The 24,995-nt window shown below is 42.4% G+C and overlaps 1 protein-coding gene across 7 annotated transcripts in view; it reads right to left on the reverse strand.

Annotated features, from left to right (window-relative positions):
- The window catches only part of rbms1a (RNA binding motif, single stranded interacting protein 1a), a 493,792-nt gene that overhangs the window by 140,094 nt on the left and 328,703 nt on the right, over positions 1–24,995 (reverse strand). For all 7 annotated transcript variants that reach the window (XM_039757486.1, XM_039757481.1, XM_039757480.1 and 4 more), the window contains exon 2: positions 24,861–24,995. This exon is cut by the window's right edge. In XM_039757486.1, the coding sequence (XP_039613420.1) occupies positions 24,861–24,995 (135 nt within the window). The remainder of the gene's footprint in view (positions 1–24,860) is intronic.

Consider the following 24,995-nt stretch of genomic DNA (forward strand, 5'->3'; position numbering starts at 1 on the left):
ATCTGGCTTGTCTAAATGAGTATTTGCATACAAGCGACTCTATTTTGTGATTCGAGCGCAGAAAGGGCCTCAACCTGACATATAAATTTTCTTTGTGCAAGTTGAGCTGAATTGTAGAACGATGTACAGACACACCATCTGCAGTGAGATGTTCTTGCAGGTCTTTGGAGGTGATCTGTGGGTTGTCTGTAACCAATCTCACAATCCTGCGCATATACCACTCCTGTATTTTTCTTGGCCTGCCAGACCTGCTGGGTTTAACAGCAACTGTGCCTGTGGCCTTCCATTTCCTGATTTCATTCCTTACAGTTGAAACTGACAATTTAAACCTCTGAGATAGCCTTTTGTAGCCTTCCCCTAAACCATGAGACTGAACAATCTTTAGAGAGTTTCTTTGAGGATCCCATGCTGTCTGTCACTCTTCAGAGGAGAGTCAAAGGGAAGCACAACTTACAATTGACCACCTTAAATACCTTTTTATGATTGGACACACCTGTCTATGAAGTTCAAGGCTTAACGAGCTAATCCAACCAATTTGGTGTTGCAAGTAATCAGTATTGAGCAGTTACATGCATTCAAATCAGCAAAATTACAAGGGGACCCACATTTTTGCACAGCCAGTTTTTCACATTTGATTTAATTTCATACATAAAAATACTGTTTCACTAAAAATCTTTGTTCAGAAAACACCCCAGTACTCAGATGTTCCTAGGAAATGAAAGACATACCACTACTATCTTTTTTTGTTGAAAGTAAATTACTATGCAGGCTCAGAGGGGTTCCTAAACTTTTTCATATGACTGTATATATATATACACACACACACACACACACACACACACAAATATACATATATATATATCTATTATAAAAAAAATCATGGAAAGGAAAAGCAGGACAACAAGATGTGATCTTCTCGGAAGTTCTCAGAAGACACTTAAAAGACCTGCAAGACGCAAATGATATCATATAACACTCAGTCGTGTAAAGGCACAGAGCACACACAGATCCTGTGCTCTCAGCACATATAAAGCATATAAGGACAATACGTTGTAGATGAAACGTCAACGACTAAGCAAAGAAGAAAAAGCAGCACAGTCAAAAGAGACCCAAAAGCATTGGAGAGAAAAAAAGGCAGATAAGAGATTATGAAAGCAGTGGAATTCGAAAGGCTCAAACAAACGATGGTGCGATACACATGCAGAGAAAGGTACAGAATATGAAAGCAGTAAAATTGTATTGTAGCATCCCAGCCAGTTTGAAGCCTTTTTTGTTTTAAGTGACTGTTAGGTCCGATTGAGGGAGGGTGGAGTACAGCACGGGAGAATGATAGTGGGGTATTGATTGATGCGGTGTTTAAGACACGGGGGATGAGGGGTTGGAGAGGATGCTAGAAAGTTGCGTTTGGGGTTATCAAGTCGGCGATTGTTCAAGTAAAACTTTTGCGACACTTTATTACGTCAGTCGCTACAGTATCAAAAAAAAAAGATAGTAAAGATCGCATTAGCGCAAACAAAAGGAAATGAATCATCAGGACCAGGTGTAATTGAAAAAATTGCAGGACAAAGCGAGGTCAGAAATAAAAGGCAAAAAGCACAAAAAAAATCTTTTCAACTTCGCATCATTTAATACACAAAACGTAGATTTACACAATAATGGAGCATATGCTATGAGAATCTGTGGTCCCGCACCAGTTAAAGCAACGACAAGTTGAATTTCAAAGAATACACAATTCGGTCAGGTGTATATTTATGATCACAGAGAAGCGATTCAAATTTTAACAGGCGACAAGAAAGGTAATGTATAAATTCCGTGAATAACATTAGACACCAAAGGAGATCTTGATATGCCATTCGTATTAAAATGTTTACAGTTTCCTGTGAGAATAGCTTTTGCTATGACAATCAATAAATCACAGGGACAGAAATTAGAAAAAGTCGGATTATTTATTAGAGAAACAGAAACAATGTTCACTCACGGGCAGTTATACATTGTGTTGTCACAATGTGTCTCCAAAAACGGAATCAAAATTCAATGCGATCTTAAAGAAAAGGGAATTCCAAATATTGTTTTTAGTGAAGCTTTAAAGTAAAAGTGCAAATAATGAAATTGAAACAATTCCAAAGAAAAAACAAAGCTTTTAAAATTGTATATCCGATTAACCAAACACAGGGGTTGGCGAAGCGAGCAGGGGGCAGAGCCCCCTAGTAAGTATGTGTGTATGAATATGAATATATATATATATATATATATATATATATATATATATATATATATATATATATATATATATATATATATATGTATATGTGTATATATATACACACACACATATATATTGTGAGGGGTGGCAGGATTCCATGCCCGGCTGGGACACCCCCGCTGCATATGTTTCGCGGTAGCACTGCCTGTAACTTTACCCCGGATTCCCACAGGGCATCATGGGACATGGAGTCCATTTTCTCAGCCCTGTTGGGTGCCACCAGGGGGAGCTCATAAAGTACCTACGGGCTACCTGAAGACGGATGATGGGGCATTTGACCCGGAAAAAGAGAAGGAACACTTCCAGGTCAAGGACTATTTAAAGGACTGATGTCTCCTCCTTGAACCGTCACCTTATCGTGGTGGAGGGGTTTGCGTGTCCCAGTGATCCTAGGAGCTATGTTGTCTGGGGCTTTATGCCCCTGGTAGGGCCACCCAAGGCAAAACTGGTCCGATGTGAGGGATGAGACAAAGAACGGTTCAATAAACCTCCAATGAAGATAATTCCCTTAAAGATAGGGTGAGAAGCTCAGTCATCCGGGAGGGGCTCAGAGTAGAGCCGCTACTTCTCCGCATCGAGAGGAGTCAGATGAGGTGGCTCGGGCATCTGATCAGGATGCCTCCTGGACGCCTCCCTGGTGAGGTGTTCGGGCACGTCCAACCGGGAGGAGGCCCCGGGGAAGACCCAGGACACGCTGGAGGGACTATGTCTCCCGGGTGGCCTGGGAACGCCTTGGGATTCTCCCGGAAGAGCTGGAAGGCCGGGGAGAGGGAAGTCTAGGCCTCTCTGCTTAAGCTGCTGCCCCCGCGACCCGACCTCGGATAAGCAGAAGAGGATGGATGGATGGATGGATGGTGTCTTGGATGTCTGTCTGGTGGGTTTCACGGAGCAAGAACGCCTCTAGCATCCACAATATACACAGGACATAATGGAAATTGGAGTTCTTTTGCTCAGCCCTGCTGAGTTTCGTGGGTGCCACCATAGGGTGCTGCGGGGTCAGGTGAACCCTAGTTTGTTGGGCTTTCACCACACTGAGAAGTGCTTCCAAACCATGGCTTTGGAACACCGGAAGTGTCTCCGTGTGTGACATAAAATGAGCTGACTGTTACAACTCTGGGAGCCAGAAACGGAAGAAGAAAGATGAAGCTTGCTGGGAGGAGCAGAGAAGTTAGTGACAGAGAAAGAGAGAGAAGACAATTACAGAGCATTATTATGTGCTTGATATTTACTTGTAATTATGGCTGGAGTGTGGGAAAAGCTTACTGGGAAGTGTCTAACACCAAAAAAAATCCTCTTTTGTACTGCACTTGTGTCCAAGCCTGTGTTGTGTTGGGTGTTTGGGGAGCTGAAGCACCCTTGGTGGTCACAATATATTATAGTGTACTGTATGTGTGAGAAAGAATATCGTGAAAAAGGCTATTTGTTTTCATAATTTATTTTAAAAAAGTAAACTTTCCTATATGCTAGATTCATACATGTAAAGTGAAATATTTCAAGTTTTTGTTTTAATGTTAGTTCATGAAAATCAAAAATCCAGTATTTCAAACTATTAGAATATCTCATTTCAAGTTTGAGTAAATTAGTATTCAAATTGTTTAAATACCAAGTATCTCTTGGTCTATGTCAATTCATGCAACCACAATCATGAAGAAGACGAATGACTTGACAGCTGTCCAGAAGACGAACATTGACACCCTCCACAAGGAGGATAAGCCACAGAAGGTCACTGCTGAAAAGGCTGGCTGTTCGCGTAGTACTGCATCACAGCATATCAATGGAAAGTCGACTGGAAGTGTGGTTGGAAAAGGTGCATAAGCAACAGGGATGAGTGCAGCCTTGAGAGGACTGTCAAGAAAAGTCAATTCAAGAGCTTCACAAGGAGTGGGCAGAGGCTGTTGTCAGTGCATCATGATCCATCACGCACAGACACCTTCAGGAAAGGGGCTACAACTGTCGCATTCCTAACATCAAGCCACTCCTGAACCAGAGACAACATCAGAGGCACTTTACCCGGGCCAAGGTTAAAAAAAAAAACAAACTATTGCTCAGTGGTCCACAGTCCTCTTTTCAGTACATTTCACTTGGAAATCCAAGTCCCAGAGTCTGGAGGAGGAGTGGAAAGGCACAGAATCCAAGGTGTTTGAAGTCCTGTGTGAAGTTTCCACAGTCTGTGAGGATTTGGGGCACAATGCCATCTGCAGGTGTTGGTCCACTGTGTTCTATCAAGTCCAAAGTCAACTTAGCTGTCTACCAGGAGATTTTAGAGCACTTCATGCTTCTACTGTATCTGCTGACACACTTTATGGAGATGCTGACTTCCTTTTCCAGTAGGACTACCAAATGGTTTGCTGACCATGGTATTTCTGCGCTTGACTGGCCAGCCAACTCACCTGACCTGAATACCACAGAGTATCTATTAGATATTATCAAGAGGAAAATGAGAAACACCCAACCTAAAAAACAGACAAGATGAAGGCCACTATCAGAGCTACCTGGGCTTCAATAACACCTCAGAAGTGCCACAAGCTGATCGCCCCCATGTTATACTGCATTAATGCAGTAATTCATGGTAAAGAAGACACAAAGTATTGATTGTATAAATGAATATACTTTTCAAAAGTTTGACATTTCTAAATCCTTTTTTGATTGATAATAGGTAATATTCTAATAATCTGAGATACTGGATTTCTGATTTACACGAGCCACCAGACATAATTACAACATTTATTTATATAGCACATTTTCATACAAATAATGTAGCTCAAAGTGCTTTACATGATGAAGAAAGAGAAAAAAGACAAAGTAAGAATTAAAATAAGAGATCACTAATTAACATAGAATAAAAGTAATGTCTGATGGCCAGGGAGGACAGAAAAAAAAAAAAAAAACTTCAGACGGCTGGAGAAAAAATAAAATCTGCAGGGGTTTCAGGCCATGAGACTGACCAGCCCCCTCTAGGCATTCTACCTAACATAAATGATCAGCATTTATCAATTATCAACATTAAAACAAAAAGGCCTGAAATATTTCACTTTACGTGTACTGAATAGAGCATATATGAAGGTTTACCCTTTTGAAATAATTTCTGAAAACCAATGACCTTTTTCACGATATGCTAATGCACCAGTATATACAATACATATACACATAGTCATGGCACATGTGTGTATAGGGGACATTTCCAGGGCTCCTCTAGTTCCAACAATATAACCCCCCAAAGAGAGAGAGAGAGGGTCCATTGTCATTTACTGCCTGTTCTTTTTTACCCGCAGTTGGAAGGCTTTCTCCCGAGGGGACCAGTGACCCAATTCCACTTCCTCCCAGTAGCCCTGCCTCTTCCAGGCTGGAGAAATATAAGAATAAACTAAACCAGAAGTCATTGTTCAAACTGGAAACAGCCCTGAAGGAAGTCGGAGAGCTTTTGGTAACCTGAAAGACACTTTATGTACTTTGAACACTCATGTGCATCCACCCATCCATTTTCTAACCCGCTGAATCCGAATACAGGGTCACGGGGGTCTGCCGGAGCCAATCCCAGCCAACACAGGGCACAAGGCAGGAACCAATCCCGGGCAGGGTGCCAACCCACCGCAGACACTCATGTGCATGTTTTATGAATTTTACTAGCATCCTTTTTTAACTCTTTACTATATACATACAAAAACACAGAATGCACACTCAAAATTGCATCACTCATAAATTAAGTTTATTATAAATAGTGCAATATCTGTAGACTTTGTGAGTGCCATTGAAGGACAGATGGGCATCCCAGCTGGATGATAGCATGAACTTGGGACAAAATGGAAGGTGGCAGGGAAAGGACAAGCAGAAGCCAGAAGCCGGGAGCAGTTCAATCCCATACATGTTTGGTGGCAGTGGTCTACTGGAAGCATCCCAGCTTGGACACCTTAAGGGGTTCATGGCAACTGGAGTCCAGAAGTGTGACCCAGTTGAGATCCCTGGATGCAACAAGAGAGTGCTGTTGGGGAGGACTGCCCTGGTTCTCAAACAACGCAGAAGTACTCCCCACATGCCATGTTGGGTCAGCAGCAGCTGTCCCGGGTCCAGGAGCCACTCAACTTGAGTGGAAGGAAGAAAAAAGAGTCATTGTTTTGTATGGTTATTGGCTGTTACTTTATTGTATTTGGTGCTTGGTGGACTAAAAATCCATTAGCTGAACCCATGACTGTGTTGGGTATGACTGGGTCTGGGGTTTGGGGCTCGGCTGCGTCCCCCTACTGGTTATGCAGTCGAAAGTGTTCAACTAATTCAGAATGGACACTCATCCATCTCTCCGCTTTTTCCACTATAGAATCACATGAGCTAGAGCCCCAAGTGCGAGCAAGAATTCAGCCTGGAAGAGAGACACACACATGCACTCAGATCCAGGTGCTAAACACTGTGCTAGCATGCTGCTGCAGAATGATTATTGTGAAGATTTACAATATTAGTAACTCATTAACCCTCTCTATGAAAAGGCACCAACCAGCCAATTAGAACAAAGTGATCGTGAAAGTAAATGAGACTGAAAAACTAAAAAGCAATCTGATCAAGCGCTGATGAAATTAATGTCAACGTTACATAAATGCTTACCTAGCAAATCTTTGCGGTGAAACAAAAAAACAAATTGTTCAACATTACTGGAAAGAGGTAATGATCTAGCAGAGGCATGGTTAAATATTTTAGCGTTAAATTTGGCATATGGCTTACTTCTGTGGCTAAATTTAGCTGCAGGCTCATGTCAGCTACGCCTAATGCAGCATTTTTATCACAGGAGGATGTGGAGTTTGAGGGAAGGTTGGTTTGACCTTGAACAAATGAGTGCAACTGGGGTGGCACACTGAGGCAGCACACACACACACACACACACACACACACACATATCAAAGAATGGACCGGGGTGTCGAATAAACTTGGCAGGTGGTCAGAAGAACAGGGTGACATGGTGTATTGTGGCAAAGGCTTGAAATGGGACTGGTATTGTGTGAAACTGCAGTCTGGCTGGCTCGGTCATGGAAGCTTTGCCTGTTAAAAGGGATCAGTGAGATTTTTGGGGAAGTGCAGGCCATCCCACAAGTCCATCACTCATTGAGTGCATTCAGCTGGCATTTGTGTGAGTGAGTTGGCAGCAGTCTGCCTTAAAGAACACTGTAAAGCAAGTTCCGCAAACTAAAATATAATCTGAAGCACACTATTTACAGTAGTTTCTCTTGCATTACCATAGCACATGTTTGTACATTATTTATTGTACTGTGAAATTTTGATATAACACTGAAACCAAAAAACCTGTGCAGCGAGGATCATTAATGACGGTTAAGAGAATTTCAGCCACCTTTTAACCCCCTTTCTTAAGTCTCTGCACTTGCTTCCCATTAGGTTTAGAGCTAAACCTGCTTCTGATGTATTAGCCATAAATGGCTGTGCCACCCTATTACATAAATTATTAAGGCCGCCTCACATAACTCAGATTTGTTAATATTTGAAGACCTGTCTTTCTGCTTGAATGATTTGTGATTAAAAGTGCCTTAAAGTTGGTTGAGTGCCCCCTTGTAGTCAAACTATATATACATAACATACACCAGTGCTTCTCAAATAGTGGGGCGCGCCCCCCGTTTGACCTCGGGGAACATGCTTTTTTATTTTTCTTTTAAATTTTTTGAATTTAGAATGCACTTTAAATCTTTTCTGTTACATTTAATAAAGCTATTCTTTGCTGTAAATTGGTCCATATTTCTTTCTTTTTTTATTCTCTTATACGTTAATAAGGATACAGTGTTATGCAGAGGTGTACTTATAACAATTTTATAGACAAATGACACTATTTATAGTCGCGCGGGGGGCGAGATGTTTTCTTCTTCCTAGGGGGGGCATGACAGAAAATAATTGAGAAGCACTGACATACACATACATACGTTTTGATTCTTTTTTTGATATACTGTACTTTATTAATTCCCACAGGGAGATTGTTTTTTTGCATGACCTTTGGGGTCGGAACAGAGGGTCAGTCATTGCACACCACCACTGGAGTAATTTTCTAGGTCAAAGGCCTTGGCTCAAGAGCCCAATGGTGTAAGATCTGTTCTGCTAGTAACCGGCAACCTTCTTGATACCAGCACAGATCCTTAGCCACAGTCTACTTACAAAATATCACAGTTTGCTCTGCTTCACTGAGACATCAGGACTGAGATCAAGGGAAAGTCGAGGACGTCTGCATACCTCTTAACGTGTTCTTTCTTTTTAATCAGGTGATGGCCAGATATAGGCACAAACCTGTCATAACCAGGTGGGTCACAGATGCAGTACGTCCAAACTAAATACATGCCAAATGCTTGACCAATGAGGGCCCTACGACCAGCCATTTCAGCCACATGTTCAGGGTCAGAATAATAAAAGGTGCAACTAGAAGCAGGACTGGCAGTTCACTTTCTGGTCTTGAACAAGGAAGAACTCCACCCTGCGAAAGAGGCTTGCTTTATTGTGTTGACCAGGGGTGCCCACACTTTTTCGGCTCGCGAGCTACTTTTAAAATGACCAGGTCGAAATGATCTACCTACATTAAAAATGATATATATAGTATATATACTGAGTATACTTTATACATAAAATATATGTTATCATACCTTGCATAACTAAATAACCTTTATGGCACAATAACAATTCAATACATTTATGGTCACTACAGTATTTGGATTTAATAATCTTCATGTGACAAAAGGCTGACTCGCATAATAAGTACAGCCAAATAATACAGTCAAGGAGCTTTTGAATTCAGCCGAGTGAAAAATGACGGCGGTCCGATTAACTGCGATTTGAGTTCCCTCTCCTTTCTCTTTCTCAGATCGCTTTTTGGAAGGACGTCAGTTTCGTAGTTTTTATGAACAGTTCGAAAGTGCCTTTCCACATTTTCCTTCTTTGGAATAGTAATGATAGATTGACAGATCAGACAAACGCACTTCGATTGTGACATTGTGAGAGAAATAAATCCTCTTCCAATTCCACATCCAGCCCATAACCAACAATTTTTTTTTTTAAAATAACCTCTTTAGTCGATATAAATGGGAAGGCTAACTAAATCACAGCCGGAGTTTTGCAGTAGCTCGCGCGTTTGATCGTGTGTGCGGGATGACCAGTGTGTTAGAAGAAAAGAGATCTCAGACTGGCCGCCCTGTATGCCAATCAATTGGCAAATGCCATAGGGAGGATATATGATAGACTAACGTTTAAAAAATTTTTTTTTGAATGCAACATGATCTACCTGCACGATCGATGCATTGGGCACCCCTGGTGTAGACAGTGGGCTTTAGCAGACAGACTGCAGAGGAGGCATGAGTGTAGCTCTAGTAAAGCGTACCTTGTTGTTAAAAGAGCATACAGCCCATTGTATTTTCTTCATTTTAGTGGTTTGCATGCGGCCCGAGTTCCTTTTCAGTAGTTGTAGCAAAATGACACTTTTGAAACCTTCTTTCTTAGGATGGGGTGGTGGTCCTACGGGCTTCAGTAGTCACCCTTGTGGGGTGCGTCTTTAGTTTGGATGATTTGTGAAGGTTCTAACGTTTGAGGTATTTAGAGCTCCTCTGCTTTCCCTGTGATCACAGACCAGACATCACACAAAGGCAGACAATATATACTCTGTGTGTGTGTGTGTGTGTGTGTGTGTGTGTGTTATCAGCCCTCCAATAGACTGACACCCTGCTCTGGGTTATCTCCTGCCTTGCGCCCAGTGCAGCCTTGATATGCTCTGGCCTCATACAACTCTGAATGGGATAAAGCTGGTTTAAAAATGTATGCATTTAAATTTCTACATTTTTATGCTTTAGTGTTTACTGTTTGCGGATCTGTGCAAGCAGATTAAATGTAAATTCCATTGAAATTTTCCTTCACTGATTGATCAACTTCTATTTGTAAGCATTAAATTGTATTGCCCAATGACAAATGTGTCACCCGCTGTAGTCCTCATAATACAGCCTTCACAATTTTGGTTTCTTTTATTATTTCTGCCAGGTGTAAATTCAAAGTTTATAGAAACGAGATCCTAGCATTTCAAAGTATCAGAGTACATGAAGATGGATGTGAACGAAATACAGGAAAAGCCTTAACCGGACTGATGAAAAGGGTGTCTGATGATACACACTATCTGTTCTAGTGCTCCATTCTTTGTTGGAATGCTTGTAATGCAACCACGGAACATGATGTCATAGGATGGATGGACAGAAAGACAGACAGACAGGCAGGCAGAACACTGTTATAGGCTGATGGCACTTTTTTGTTCTGAGAGAAAAACTTACTAGTAATCTAAATTTAACACGGATAATGGGGCAAAAGACCTCAGTGTGTGATCAACCTGTGTGAGGTACAGTGAGTCGATGGTAGGATCTCTTAAATTAACAGAATTGCTTCTGTGTGCGTCATGGGATTGGATAAGTAAAATCTGAGAACAGAGGAGGTTGTGATGGGGATTGGCATGAGCAGTTGGCTAGAATTAATGGTTATGTCACAAGGCTTCACAGTCCAAATTGAACAGATGGTCAGCCATTCTTCACAGCATCGGGCATGGAGGTGATTACACAAAATTCTCAACACTGATCCAGTGGTCACTCACAGAATATAACAACACACAAGTCCTTTAAGTATATTCTGGCACTGTGTAGAGGCAATTTTCAAATCAGAAGGAAGTAACACAATATTACAGCATACCAAATTTCACGGTTAAAAATAATATTATTGACGATTTCAGTGCGGCTGCAGCTGGAACCTATCCTGACAGCACTGGAAAGAAGGTAGGATCCAGTCCTAGATGGCGTGCCACTAGAGTGAAGGCTCTCTAGTCAAATGTCATACAAACCCTAAAAGATAAACTCCATTCATCTACTTTCTAAATCCACTTTGTCCATTACAGAATTGTGGACGTCTGTGCCCATTTCAGCAACGCTGAGTTCACAGCACCTACCATGGAGAGGACTGTAGAGATTAGACTTTCCCACATCCACAGTTTACTCCAAAGTTTTTGCAGTGGTTTACACAATGGACATGCATTTCACAAGTATGTTTCGTATCAGTGCCAGTAGATTACGGAAGTGTTGGAATTTCTCGCATCACAGTTCATGAAAACGGACACCTCAGGCTTCACCGTAAGGAGGCCTTACAGCCTGTAAGGTCGGCCGCCTCTCAAATTCTCAATAACATGATTGATATCTCAGTGATTCAGAAGGAAGCCATCGCCACTGAGTATGTTTTTTCTCTTGAAGGTAGACTACAGATGGATTACCCTTCTTCATTCAGCAAGGTTCTTTCTGGCAGCCACAACTCCTATAATTAATGTGGCAGGATTTACCGGTTTTGACAGCGTCTTATATCTTGGTATAGATTGCAGATCCATCACAAACATAATTGCTTCGTGATTAATGTAACAGATATCTGGCTTATACAGTAAACAATTTGTTCCAACTATGTATCAAAAATGCATTAGCCGATCATCTCTATAATAACCAAAGCATAATGGCGTTTCATTCTAATACTCCACCCTTTTTATTCCAATTACAGGGGTGTGTTACTTGATGTTAGCTAGCTTAGCGTTCCTACATGAATTAGTTGACACATCTTCCTTGTGTTACTTTTCTCCCATGATTTTTTTTATGGCTGCATCACTGTACACACTAGAGAGCTAATAAAAGAAAGCAGCAAAGTCTGCAGAATCTTTCCGTTCAGCCTCACTGTATTCAAATGGACAAGCACCCTCCATTTTATAGTGTGAGCGTCAGGGGACAGTGTTAGTGCTGTTGTCTGCTGCTGCAGATCCCATGCCAGTGTGGGGTCTCCATGTTGTCCCTGTGTCTGTATACTAATGTGCTCCTCCCGCCTTCCCAAAGATGTGCAGGTTGGGCTACTAGGTGTCTTCAGATTGTCCCCGTACAAGTAGAAGTATATATGAGTGTGAGAACAGGACAGACATTTGAGCTTTAGTTAAACTGGTGAGGTAAATAAATAAATAAATAAACTACCAGAGCATACCATTCTCAAACCTGATTAACCCAGTTCAGGGGAGCCAAAGCAGGTTCATCAGAGGGTCGGCTCACCAACACACACACACACACACACACACACACACACACACTTACACTCAAATAGGGCCCAATTAACATACACTGCACATCTTTAGGGATGTAGGAGGAAAAACCTGTCAATGCACATCACACCACATCCCATAATAACAACAACAATAATAATAATTCTTTACGTTTATCTCAGACTTTCCTTTCTACTCAAAGCACTTTTCATAGACACCACCACCAATGTGTAGCACCCACCTGGATGATGCGAAGGCAGTCATTTTTGCACCAGTATATTCACCACACATTAGCTATTAGGTGGTGAAGGCCTGAGAGAGATAGCCAATTAGATGGACATAGGGGATGATTAAGGGGGGGTTCGCGAGACCCTGATGGGCAATTTAGCTAGAACATTGGGATACACCCTACTCTTTTCCAAAGATGCCCAGGGATCTTTAATAACCGCTGGAGAGTCAAGACTTCAGATTTATGTTTTATGTGAAGCACTGACTTCAGATTTATGTTTTATGTGAAGCACTTGGATTGGGGCATTGGGTTTCTACGTTTAGACCACAGGGGAAGTGCCCCCCTGCTGGCCTAACCAACATCTGTTTCAGTAGCAACACAAGCTTCTCCTACTAGATGGTCTCCCACCCAAGTAATAGCTAGGCCTAACACGCTTAGCTTCAGGTGGACGACAAGTTCTCAAGTGCAGGTGGTATGGTTGCTGGCATAATTGCTTATCCCTCCGGTTTTCTATTAAACTAAACCAGCTTATTCCAGTACAAGGTCACAGAGAGCCAGGTCCTACGATGGCAGCATCTCATACAAGGCAAGTGCCAACCCTGGACAGGATGCCAGTCTATCACTGGGCACACACAGCCAAACCACTGCACTGATTCACACAAGGTAAATAAATATTAGATTGAACCCAATTTGATGTGGGAGGAAACGGTATGACCACCATCATGAGGACACCATGCACACAAGTCTGATGATAACTGTGCCACCCATAATGGATGATTACACTGTAAATGTGCATGTTTGATCTAAATACTTAAAAGCTCTTTCAGTTTTCCAAAATCATATCTAAGAAAGTACAGGATAGTAGGCCAAAGTGGTATGGATATGTGATGAGGAGACACAGTGAAAAGGTGAGCAAAAGAAAGATGGGAATGGAAGTAGAGGGAAGAGAAAGTGAGGGAGGCCAAAGTGGAGGTGGATGGATAAAGTAAAAGAAAAACTGAAGGGAAAGGGCTTGACTGGGGAGGAGGTGGAGGACTGAGGTGTATGGAGAAGGTTGATCAGGTACATCAACCCCACAAAGAAGTGGAAAAAGATGAAGAGAAATAAGAATACGAAGACTTAAAGCTGCTTCAGTTATAAAGGTACAGTATTGGGAGAGTTTTGAATGATAATTAGTCGTCAAGCTAATGACGCAAACCACTTTATATACTGTAAACAGCGGCAGAGTGGCGTTGTTAATTCACGGATCCAGCTCTTGGGTTTCAATCCTGTGACCTGTCACTGTCTGTGTGGAGTGTGCGTGACTTTCCTCTGGGTACTCAAGTTGTATTCCATCTTTCCCAGCCACCAGCAGCTTTGGTTAACTGGCCCACGTGAGTGTGTGAATGGGCCCTGTGAGGACAGGTCCCCGCAGCCTTCTTGCCAGGAAAGGCCCTGGCTTAGGCTTATTCAACCCTGGGTGGTCACAAGAAGGTGATGCCCATCCAGTCAGGAACCAGCCAAGCACAGGGCATCATTCCATCACAAACAGACACAGACTGACAGACTCAACTACTTCAATTTGGAGTCAACAGTTAATCTAAACTGCACATATTTGGGAGGAAAACTGGAATACCACGGGACCATGCAAACTACTCACAGTCGTGCAAAGCAGGCCGAGACCTGAACCCAGGACTCTGGAGGGGTGTTGCAAGACCATGATGAACTAAATCAACCTTCACAAAAAGCTCATGGGTTTATGCCAGCTACTTTTCAGGAAGACAGCAGCTAAAATGTGCTACAAGACAAGCACAAGCATTTGAGGTCGGCACACAGACAGAGAGGGCCGAAAGTGAAAGTCTGGTTTGTCTGGCTCCATTTAATCTAATATGCAATATGAGTAATGCCACAAGACAGCCAACTAAAAGCCAGCATGGTGAGTGCCGAGATAAATCACCCACCGCACAGGAGACCACAGACTGCAGACGAGCGCGTGGCCACCCGTCAGAGAGTCCTTCACTGCACCTTTTTTGTGTGGCCTATTCATTTATTCACAATCAATGATGAAAACGCTTCAATCGGTTCAGAGCATGGAAAAATACAAAAGCTTGAGGAAGGCAATCAACGGAGTCAAATCTGAAGCATTTTGTTAAGAAAGAGAGGCACGGCTTTAAAAAGGAAGCAAAGGCAGCGCTTCATTACACCCAGTGTGTCAGAAAAGGTGCTTGGCGTTAGCTCTGTGCTGTCTCGTTTACTCCATCCATCCAATTTCTTCACCCTGGATAGGCTGCCAACAACTTATGACTCAAATGCCCATTCGCACTCCTGCCAAGGTATTTTTGAGAAGCCACTCAGCCATACATACACACACACACATGAACGTATCTTGGAGATGTGGGAGGAAACCCAAGCACATGTAAGAACAAAACCAAGCACAGACACGGGAAGAACATACAAACTGCACACAGTCAGTCACCTGGAGGTCTAAGACAGAAGTGCTAACCACTTGACTGCCATGCCTCCCACTAAAGTGGCATCAAGCAGAGAAAGGTCAGTGTCATTTGCACCTCTCTATTCTGTGTTTAAAACAACACTGTAGGAAAATGAGGCCTGACATTCTAGGCAGATAGTTCACTTATGGTAGACCGGTTTGTTTTACCAACATTGTGCAAGTCCAAGGATTCCCTAGTTTACTTGATGTTAAAACTGAAGTTAAAAACTGAAAGCATTAGAGAGGTTCTTTGACTCCAAAGCTCGTTGTATCACATATACTGTATATCAACATGCAGTCCACCATCATTTTATGTGATCAACCAATATAAGTTAGAAAAGAACAGGGCCCCCATGTGGCTTTAGATATCCCACGTTATGAGCCAACTTCTCTGCCAGATTGAAAAACTGCCTAAGCTGACAAATTGACATTAATTTCAGCAGCTGATCATATTCCACCATCAGAGCATTTGCTTTTGTCATATTTTAGCTAATTAAATACTCATTTTTGTATCTGAAAACGCTTACTCTAATATAGGATCATGCAGAGTCTATTCTGGCAGAAACAAGAACACAGCAGGAACCCAGCGTGGAAGGTGCAGTCCATTCCCAGCTGCTCGCTCACACCAAGAGTCGCTATAGAGAGAAAGTGGAAAATCCACACTGACAGCACAAGGGCTGGTCGTTACGGCTTATATTCATTGTCTGTTTTTGGTGGGCTTATTTTTGAATTATTGTTTTTCGTGCCATTATGTAATTTCTGTTAGGACTGCTCATTATTTCTTATTTGTGTACTGTGCCTTTAACTGCTCGACCATTCCTTGTGTTTTGTGAGTGATACCCCAGGAGGCGGGGCCACCCTGACATCACTGAGGTGATGTCCTTTTGCCTTCACATTCAGGTCACAGAGAGGGTCTCAGCAGCACATCATTGAGAGTTTTCAGAATTTATGGCAAGTACTGTTCACCCTTTGATTTTTATTGTTTTGTTTTGTATTATTTGCCTCTTTTAAGTAAGTCATTTTTGACTTTATTTTTGCCCTTTTCCTTTTTTTTTGTTATTTTTGTCTAAAACAGAAAATAAATGCTTTTTATAAAGATTCATTGTTTGGACTGGAGGTTTTACAGATCCTCTCCCAAGAGGAGCAGTCTTCTTTAGTTGGGAACACATTTTGTTAATTTTAATAGCCAGTTCTCATTTTGGGCCTTTGAAGGCTGAAGGCCTGCTAGTGGTTGTTGAGTGCCAGCTGCCTGGGTTAAGGCCATACATATCTGGGCAGGCCAGTGAAGGTCCTGACCTGCTTTGTTGGACATTAAAGATGCCTTGCACCCCTTTTGTCACAAATGTAACTCCATTACACAACACTGGTTAGATGAACAGGCTTCAGTCATCGTCACCATTTATGAACACTTTTGTCATGTTATCAACTTCATAATAACCTAAAAAAATGCAATGAAACATTTTCATTACAATTTTAGTTGATAAAAACTTTGCTGTGCATCACTTTTACTGGAGGCTTGAACTGTCAACTACCTTTTTATTATATTATAGAATAATTAATGATAAAATCATATAGTGCAGGGGTCCTCAATCACGGTCCTGGAGGTCCGCAGTGGCTGCAGGTTTTTGCTCCAACCCAATTGCTTAATAAGTAGCACTTATTGCTCAAGTAACACTTCTGCTTCACTTTAGTTGTCTCACTCGTTAAGGTTTTGAACCCTTATTGCTTATTTTCGTCTTAAACAGCTGTATTCTTGGTTTTTAATTGCTCCTAATTAGCAATAACATGCAAATGACAAACAAAAGAGACCAGCATTTCTCCATGTAGCTCATTTCCATTTACTTCTTTGTGTATTTATTGTGCACTATTGATTTCATTAAATACTTAGAAGGAAATTGAAGAGAAAAAAGTGAAGGACTGAGAATTACTCATCCATTTTAGCCTTCAAATCATTTGGATGAAGGGAAAGAATATCTAGGATATGAAAATTACCTGATAGCAGAGTTAAAGGACTAACAAGCCATGAAATTACATTATTGGCAAGTATTACTTTCTAATTAAGCAACTGGGTTAGAACAAAAACCTGCAACCACTGCGGCCCTCCAGGACTATGATTGAGGACCCCTGATATAGTGCCAAGGTGTGTGTGTGTGTGTGTGTCCAGTTCCTCCGAGCAATCTGATTGGTCAGTTTGGCTTCGGTAATGCGATCAAAAGAGGACGTGTTGGCTAAGAAAGGTGGAGACACACAGAGGAGGGGTAAAGGAGTAGAAGACATCCTGAAAGTCGCCTTCAAAGACAGTAAGTATAAAAGCAGCATGGTGTCTCAGAATAACAAAAGTATGGGAAATAGGCTTTACAAGAAAGCAACTGGGGGGTGATGGTCATGAAGGGTTCAGACACACAGGGGTACCAAGAAAAGGGGCTGGAGGTACATATAGGGTAAGAAATACCAAATATTAAATATTTTATAACTTATTCTATTACCTGGGGTGGCACGGTGGCGCAGTGGTAGCGCTGCTACCTTGCAGTAAGGTGACCTGGGTTCGCTTCCCGGGTCCTCCCTGCGTGGAGTTTGCATGTTCTCCCCGTGTCTGCGTGGGTTTCCTCCGGGAGCTCCGGTTTCCTCCCACAGTCCAAAGACATGCAGGTTAGGTGGATTGGCAATTCAAAATTGGCCCTAGTGTGTGCTTGTGTGTGTCCTGCGGTGGGTTGGCACCCTGCCCGGGATTGGTTCCTGCCTTGTGCCCTGTGTTGGCTGGGATTGGCTCCAGCATACCCCCGTGACCCTGTGTTCGGATTCAGCAGGTTGGAAAACAGATGGATGGATGGATGGATGGATGGGGATTCTATTACCTGTCTTTGATGGGTAGCATGGCTAGTTATTATTTATTTGGTGGATGTCTTTATCTAAGGCAGCTTACAACAGTTGAGACAGAACTGGTTAAATTTCTTTTGTTTTTCCAAGTGCATGTAAAGTGACTTGCTCATACTCACAAGTGGAATTTGAACCCACGGCCACATGGTTTAACGTCCAAAGCTCTAACCACTATGCCTCCCTTTATCACATTATATATTTTACATATCACATGGCATTAAGATTGCACCATTCCGGTCACAGCCGTGCTCCTTGTTCATCATCACATTATTTAAAGAATGTTGCAGGCCATCAGAGACTGGGTAATAGTGCAATGTCTGCTGGCAGGAACAAGAATCCTTTAGTAATGGCAGCAGCATGAAGTATACACAAAGTTTAGCAGACCAATCAGACATGTAAACACCTCTGTTATGGAGTGGCTCCACCTGCTTCTTTAACCACTAAACTCCAAACCAGCCTCCATGCTTCCAATTCTAACATCTCATTTGGGTAGCCCGTTAGACTTGCTATCCTTAATTTGTTCTCCTCTACCCAACCTAGTGCTCCATTCGACAGTCAGCTAACCCTAATTAAATCTGACTGGCCACATGCTTACAGCACATGTCAAGTTATCAGGCCAGCTGAGGTCACTCTAAGCATGGCAAATTCAAGAGGTCAAGCAGGCTCGGAGTTAGATAATGTGAAAGAGTCGAACACTCACGGTGGAGGAACAAGCTTATCTTTTATCATGTGGGCTTACTGTAGCTTGTCGAATGGCATCAGTGCCAAATGTGGTATGTTTAAAACATGAATATGCTGTGAAAGATAGGAGGCACTTTGAAGCCTTCATCAAACCCAGAACAACTTCAAGGAAAGCACAGTAAAAGTAAAAGAATGTCATGTCCCTAAATATCCATGGGATGGCCCGTTCACTTACCGAGATTGTGGTAATGTGTTTAACCTCAAAATGCCTGTTACCTCCATAATCAGCTTTACCCTCTCCTGGGTCTCCTTCTGGCCTATTCAGCAGGCCATGCAAGCCTTACAATGACTCCAGGGACACCGGGCTAGAGTTCCCTGAGCAACCTGAAAGCCCGAGAGCCCCAAATCCACTTTCCAATCAAAGTTCAGGCAACCTTATCCAAGGCTAAGTGCTCTGGAGAAGCCCAGAAGCACCAGGGGGGGAATGTGCTCTGATGATGTCCCTGATTGTTGCCTTTCTTTGGCACTACACACACTTTTGTCAAGTTTCAGCCGGGGTGTGTTCCTTAAATATTTAATTTTCCTTTTCTCTGTTTTCTTTATTTTTTTTAATGTACTTCATTTATTTTTCATGTGTTTATTTATATATTTTTTGTTAAAAATGTTCTGCTTATTTATTATTTAGGTTCTATGTGTTTTGTATTGTTCTCCTCTGCTCCTTAGGCTTTGTGGGTGGAATCCCAAGAGGTGGGACCAACCCTGATGTTACCACTGAAGGTCCGCCGTCAGCCTACGTATCTGAGGCTTTTTGGGGAGCAGGTCTTCTAGTGGTTCACTGATGTTCAAGCAGCGCCTTTCACTCCGAGTGCCGATTTCTGGTTCTGGATTCGCTGCTCCTGTTTTTGGGTTTCTGATTTCTGGATTGTGGACTTGGACTATTTTTCAATGGTTGCCCTTTTTACCTTTCTTGTTTTGCTTTGGTTTACAGTTTTCTTTCCCTGGAGAGACAATTTTTCAGTTCAGTAATCAAAATCATTAAGACAAGACCAAACCCAAAACAGCAAAACTTAGAATACTCCCGAGTTGTCTTAAATAGCCTAAGGGAACCATCAAAATATCATCAGGAGTGGTGCCATCAGGATGGCTCCATGTCCTAGGGCTCCACCCAAAGTGAACAAGGACCAGAACATTTAAAGCAACAGTAAATAATTACAACATCACATTTAAAATAAACAACAACAATAAAACATAAAATACACATTTTGGGCCAGGATAGGCCAAGGCCTGTCAGTAAAGTATGGGTGAAGCCTATTTCTAGGCAGGATAGGGAAGGCCCTGGTCTGGTTTATGGGTGTTTTTTGAGGGCATCCTTTTAATATTTTTGTGCTCTCATTCATAAAACCTTCCAAGCCAAACTACTGCCCTGGTAACAAGGTGTGCTGCCAATGCTTCTAGATGACTTGGAATTCGCCCTGAGCAAAACATCTGCTGGCCCTGATTAGGCTTCCCACTACACCACCTACACAAACTTTACATTATACCTCACAACTATAATATGTTAATAGCTGGTGGATCAAAAGTGAGGCGGGCTCTGATGAAAGTTAAACCAGCGGAATCTCAGCAGTTGAACCCACTGCAAATTATTGCCATGTTATTTGATGACGTGTGTGCCATCTACTCAGCTAGTATGATGAAGGTACCAGATTGTGTCTGATGTCCTATAAATGCAAATAGAGTACACCTCAGCATTTGACTGAGTAACACGGAGGTCCCAGTGTCTGACAGTGGCAAGTCTTAGTTGCAGATGTGACCCAGCGGAAGACGTCAGCACAGCAGTCTTTACACATTGGTTTTATATTCAGATGTCGACACTTGCTGACTTATTTCCTTCCAAACGCATGTCTGCAAGCAATGAAGGAAGAAATAAGCAAACTTGAGGGCCCATGTTCAAGCATTCATTGTTCCCAAGAAAGAAGATGCAGGGAAACTTTGAATTTTCAGACCACAAATTCAGTGGGCAAAAAGATAAAGAAAAGAACAGAGGAAGTGCAGTTTAACTACGGAAGTGGCATCTGATAAAGACACTGACCAGCTGTGGTTCTGCTGTACTGGAATTGCCCCCTCAAACTCTTGACGTTACTGTTGTGCAACACTGAAAAGACCAAAATGGTCCTAAAAACAGACCGCAAAAATGATATCCCGGCACATTCGCTTGAAAATGTCAGATTTTGTCTATTTTTATTATTATTTATGTCAACAGTTATTCAAATTCCTGGCAATCTTGGATCAAACCCGAGCGGGTTAGGCCAAATATACAGTAGATGGACGAATTAAATATTTTGATCTACAAATTACCTGCTAGCACTTTACAAAAACTGTTCTAAAATGATATCCTTAGAAAATCTTTGGAAACCCGTGACCCCACATGAAAGTGTGAAAAGCCTAAGAAGAAGAAGAAAATGGTTTGGAATGCTTGTGACCGTGGAGCTGCACTATATACCAGGTGTTCCTTCATTACTGCCAGACAACTGACGACCCTGACACTTTACACACCTTTCATAGTGATTTTCAGTTGCAGACTTCATTTACATGGTCTCAGCGAGTCGAGCTCCCATGACTTTCAGTTGTGAAGTCTGACATGCCCAGTGACTTGGTCCAAGTAGTTTGCCACTCACCCCAACAGGTCTTGTCTTGAGTTGTAGGGGTGGGCTCTGTGTGTGGGACTTGACAGCCAATGAGCACCCAGCTGGAAGTGCAATGCAAATCATTCAGCAATGAGGAACAAGAAATGTGGGTGTTTTGGACCCCACAAACAGAAGAGAAGCTTGTCTGTCTGATGTCTCATGTTTAATGTACCATGAAAGAAAATGGAAGAAAAAAAGAAGGGAGGTGAGTAGGGGCAGAGTCAATAAGCCGCACGTTACTGGGCGTCAGAAAAAGGGGTAAGTGTGCTGGAAGGCTATCACCAAGTTGTCTAATTTGTCATACCTTACAATTTCTGATGTTGTTATCTAACATCCTCTTTTGACAAGATCAGTTGTCAAGTTTGAAAATCCCTCCTGACTAGAAGTCATGTAACGTTACACTGGCTTAACATAGCAGAGCATTCTCAAACACGTAATTTAATTCTGGGGATGCACACATTGGCGGCACTGGGCCCATTGGCAGGTAGTGGCATGGTAGAATGTAACAGTCCAACACAGGGCCCACTCACACACACAATTCAATTAACACATCCGTCTTTGGAGATCCGGGAGACCATGCAGACTCCACATGGACAACCACCCAGCTTGGGATTTGGACAATTGAATGTACAGTAGATCTGAGAGGCTGCAGCTCTAACCTCTGTAACTATCGAAGAAAACTTGCTTTTTGTACACTTGGGATTTTCTTGTGATACAATTTTGTAGTAGTATCTTATTTGAGACTTTTGATGATTTTTTTCATTATGCTAATGTTCACAGATCAAACTTTGATATCTTTCTCTAAAAATGTTAGCTGCTTCTTTGATGACTACTGGTCCTCTGTTTCAATTTGGAGTGCACACACATGATGGTTACCACTCTGTAAAGTTCACGACTGAGCTGTGCCACCCTACTGGTAATGCAGTTTTCAATTACGGTGCCACATGAAATATGGACTGAATGCCTGGTCAAGCTCTGACACATAAAACTATTTCAAGTTTCACATGGTGGTCACTCTGAACTACAAATGAGAAATTCAACATTGCAAGCAAATAGTAAAGGGGCTCCTCATGCTTCCAACACCCCATAACGTAACTAACATCACCAGCTATAAGTTTTAGGGACACACAACCACTGCTTAGTTTCCCTCACCATTCCAACTTTCTTAATCTATTCCAGGAATACTTACAGTACTTCCTGTTTCCCTTACATTGCCTATCAACTTGACGCTCCTCTTAAGGTTAGTGTCCTATCCCCGATGCCACAAATCACATGAAAATTCTGGCCTTGGCCATCACTAACTTGAGGCCATTTAAAAACAACAGAATTAAATATAGAACTAAAACGTAATTAGGCAGCAGCCTTGTCTTCTTTGTGTCATCATATAATCACCCTTCTGACCATGACTTCTGTGTTATCATATGACTGCACCCTTCCAACCATCACTGTTACCTATGTTTCATAATACGCTCCCCCTTCAGGTCATGCTTTCAAATATTAAATTGTTGAAAAAACTTGTCAGGTGAACTGGCAATCCTAAAGTGACCCTGTGTGTCACTGTGCAGATGTGATTCTTCATGGGCCTGCAGTGGGGTTCTGGTCCCCTTGTGACCATACCTGGACAAAGCAAGTATGAAAATGTCATGTTACGCTCTGATCTTTTCACCTTGGATTACTATTACTTTGTCAAATGTATTTTAAATGTAAATTAAGCAAACTCCTGTCAATCATGAAGAATCCACTGCATCCACTGAACAGTGTCATCTCCAGGCAGAGGAGTAGCTTCAGTGACAGACTTTTGTCACCGTCCTGCTCCACTGACAGACTGAGGAGATCGTTCCTCGCCTACACTATGCGACTCTTCAATTCTACCCGGGGGAGTAAATGCTAACATTACTCAAAGTTATTGTCTGCTTTTACATGCATTTTATTACTATTTAATTTAATATTGTTTTTTGTATCAGTATGCTGCTGCTGGATTATGTGAATTTCCCCTTGGGATTAATAAAGTATCTATCTATCTATCTATCTACATCTGACATTGCGACTTGATAGGAAGCCCTAGGGGACAAAGTGCCTTTTCAACTCCACATTATGATAAGGCACGAGGAAAGGTGTGGTGGCAAGCACTCCAGGTGAGAGGTGGTGAGAGCAGCGATTGAGGAGAAGGAATCTAGCAAAGAAGTAGGGATGAGAGATGAGCAAGGGGCCTGGACCAGAAAGGAAGGTCCTCATGGACTGATCTGTGGAGCGCAGAAGCACACTTCTGGTCTAGGCAGTTGATGATGTCCTCCCAAGCTTATCTAAACAGCACTGCTAGGCCGCGGTGGAGAAACCAGGTTTTCCTCTCTGTCATGGAAAGGAGATACTGGAGCATATTTTGAGGGAAAGGCCTATATCACCAGTGGCACCATCAGGTATACAAGACCATCATGGAGACCATCAGCAATGTTACCGCTGTATGCTGGAAGTCTAAACCAGTGAGGCCATTCATCTACTACATTACACCTAGATAGAAGCCAGGGTCAAAAACACCATCAGGACTGCTAAACACAGCACAGGACTGGAAGCTGAGGGTGGACTTGGGCAGACAACTTAAATTTCCACAGCATACTACCAAGACCACTCTCCAAACAGACATAGTTTTAGTATCAGGAAGTACAAAAGGGCATGGTTATGCTGGAGATTAATGTGTCAAGGAAGAAGTGTTTGGACAAGGTTTTTGAGAGGAAGAAGAACAAGTATGAAGGTCTAGTCAACGAATGTCACAGTTAAGGCTGGATGGAGAGATGCATGGCTGCGGAGACAGGATGCAGAGGCTTTGCAGGGCCATCTCTCTACAGGACATATTCTACACTCGGCACCTCATGGGAAAGAAGCTGAAGAGTCACAGACACCAGTACAGAAGCAGCAGAGAAAGCATCCAGGTAGTTCTGGATCAAGGGAGCAGATCCTGCTAGAGCACAAGCTGAGGCTTTGTCACTCTCAGCTTGGTTGCCTGGATGAGACTGTCAGATGTTTGAAAGACCCAAAACACTCAATGACTCCAGGAAGTACCACTGATGATGTGTCACAGCTTAGCCTACGTAGACTGTATCATCACCACTGTTCTGATCTTTTCTCCTTGGATTATTATTACTTTGTAAATTGTGTGTGTGCGTGTTTTCACCCTGTGATGGATGGTGCCTTGTCCAGGAATAGTTCTTGCCTTGAGCATGATGCTTCCCCATCTGGATAAGCAGGTCTAAAAAAATGGACGGATGGATATAAATAGAAAGAAAGAAGGATCTTAAGGGACAAACTGGTGGAAGTGCTTTAAAAAGAGACATCACATTCTTTCAGCTGTTCACCATCCAGTTAGTGTTTGTAGCCATTAAACCAATCAATCAATCTTTCTCAATTGTTTCTTTTTTTCCTGCATATAAACTGGGCATGTCAAACAGTGTGTGACGTTGTAAGCCACGTATGTCCTTCTAGTTCTTCATTTTTCTTATTGCATACCTACACTCTTTCTCGTTTGTTTTAAGCTTGCCATTTCCTTAAGAGTGTTTGTCTAACATCTGTCCCCCCCAAAGTAATCTGAGGTCACTTACGGTTGGCAGAGTTTCACCAAGTCCTGGTCAGTGGTGGCGGGTGGCAGTCCACGGATGTAAAGGTTGGTTTTGCTGAGCTGTTCCCATCCTGCATTGCTGCTGCTACTACTGTTGTTCGTACTGCTGTTAGTACTC

Source organism: Polypterus senegalus, chromosome 6, assembly GCF_016835505.1.
Source record: "Polypterus senegalus isolate Bchr_013 chromosome 6, ASM1683550v1, whole genome shotgun sequence".
NCBI lineage: Eukaryota > Metazoa > Chordata > Cladistia > Polypteriformes > Polypteridae > Polypterus > Polypterus senegalus.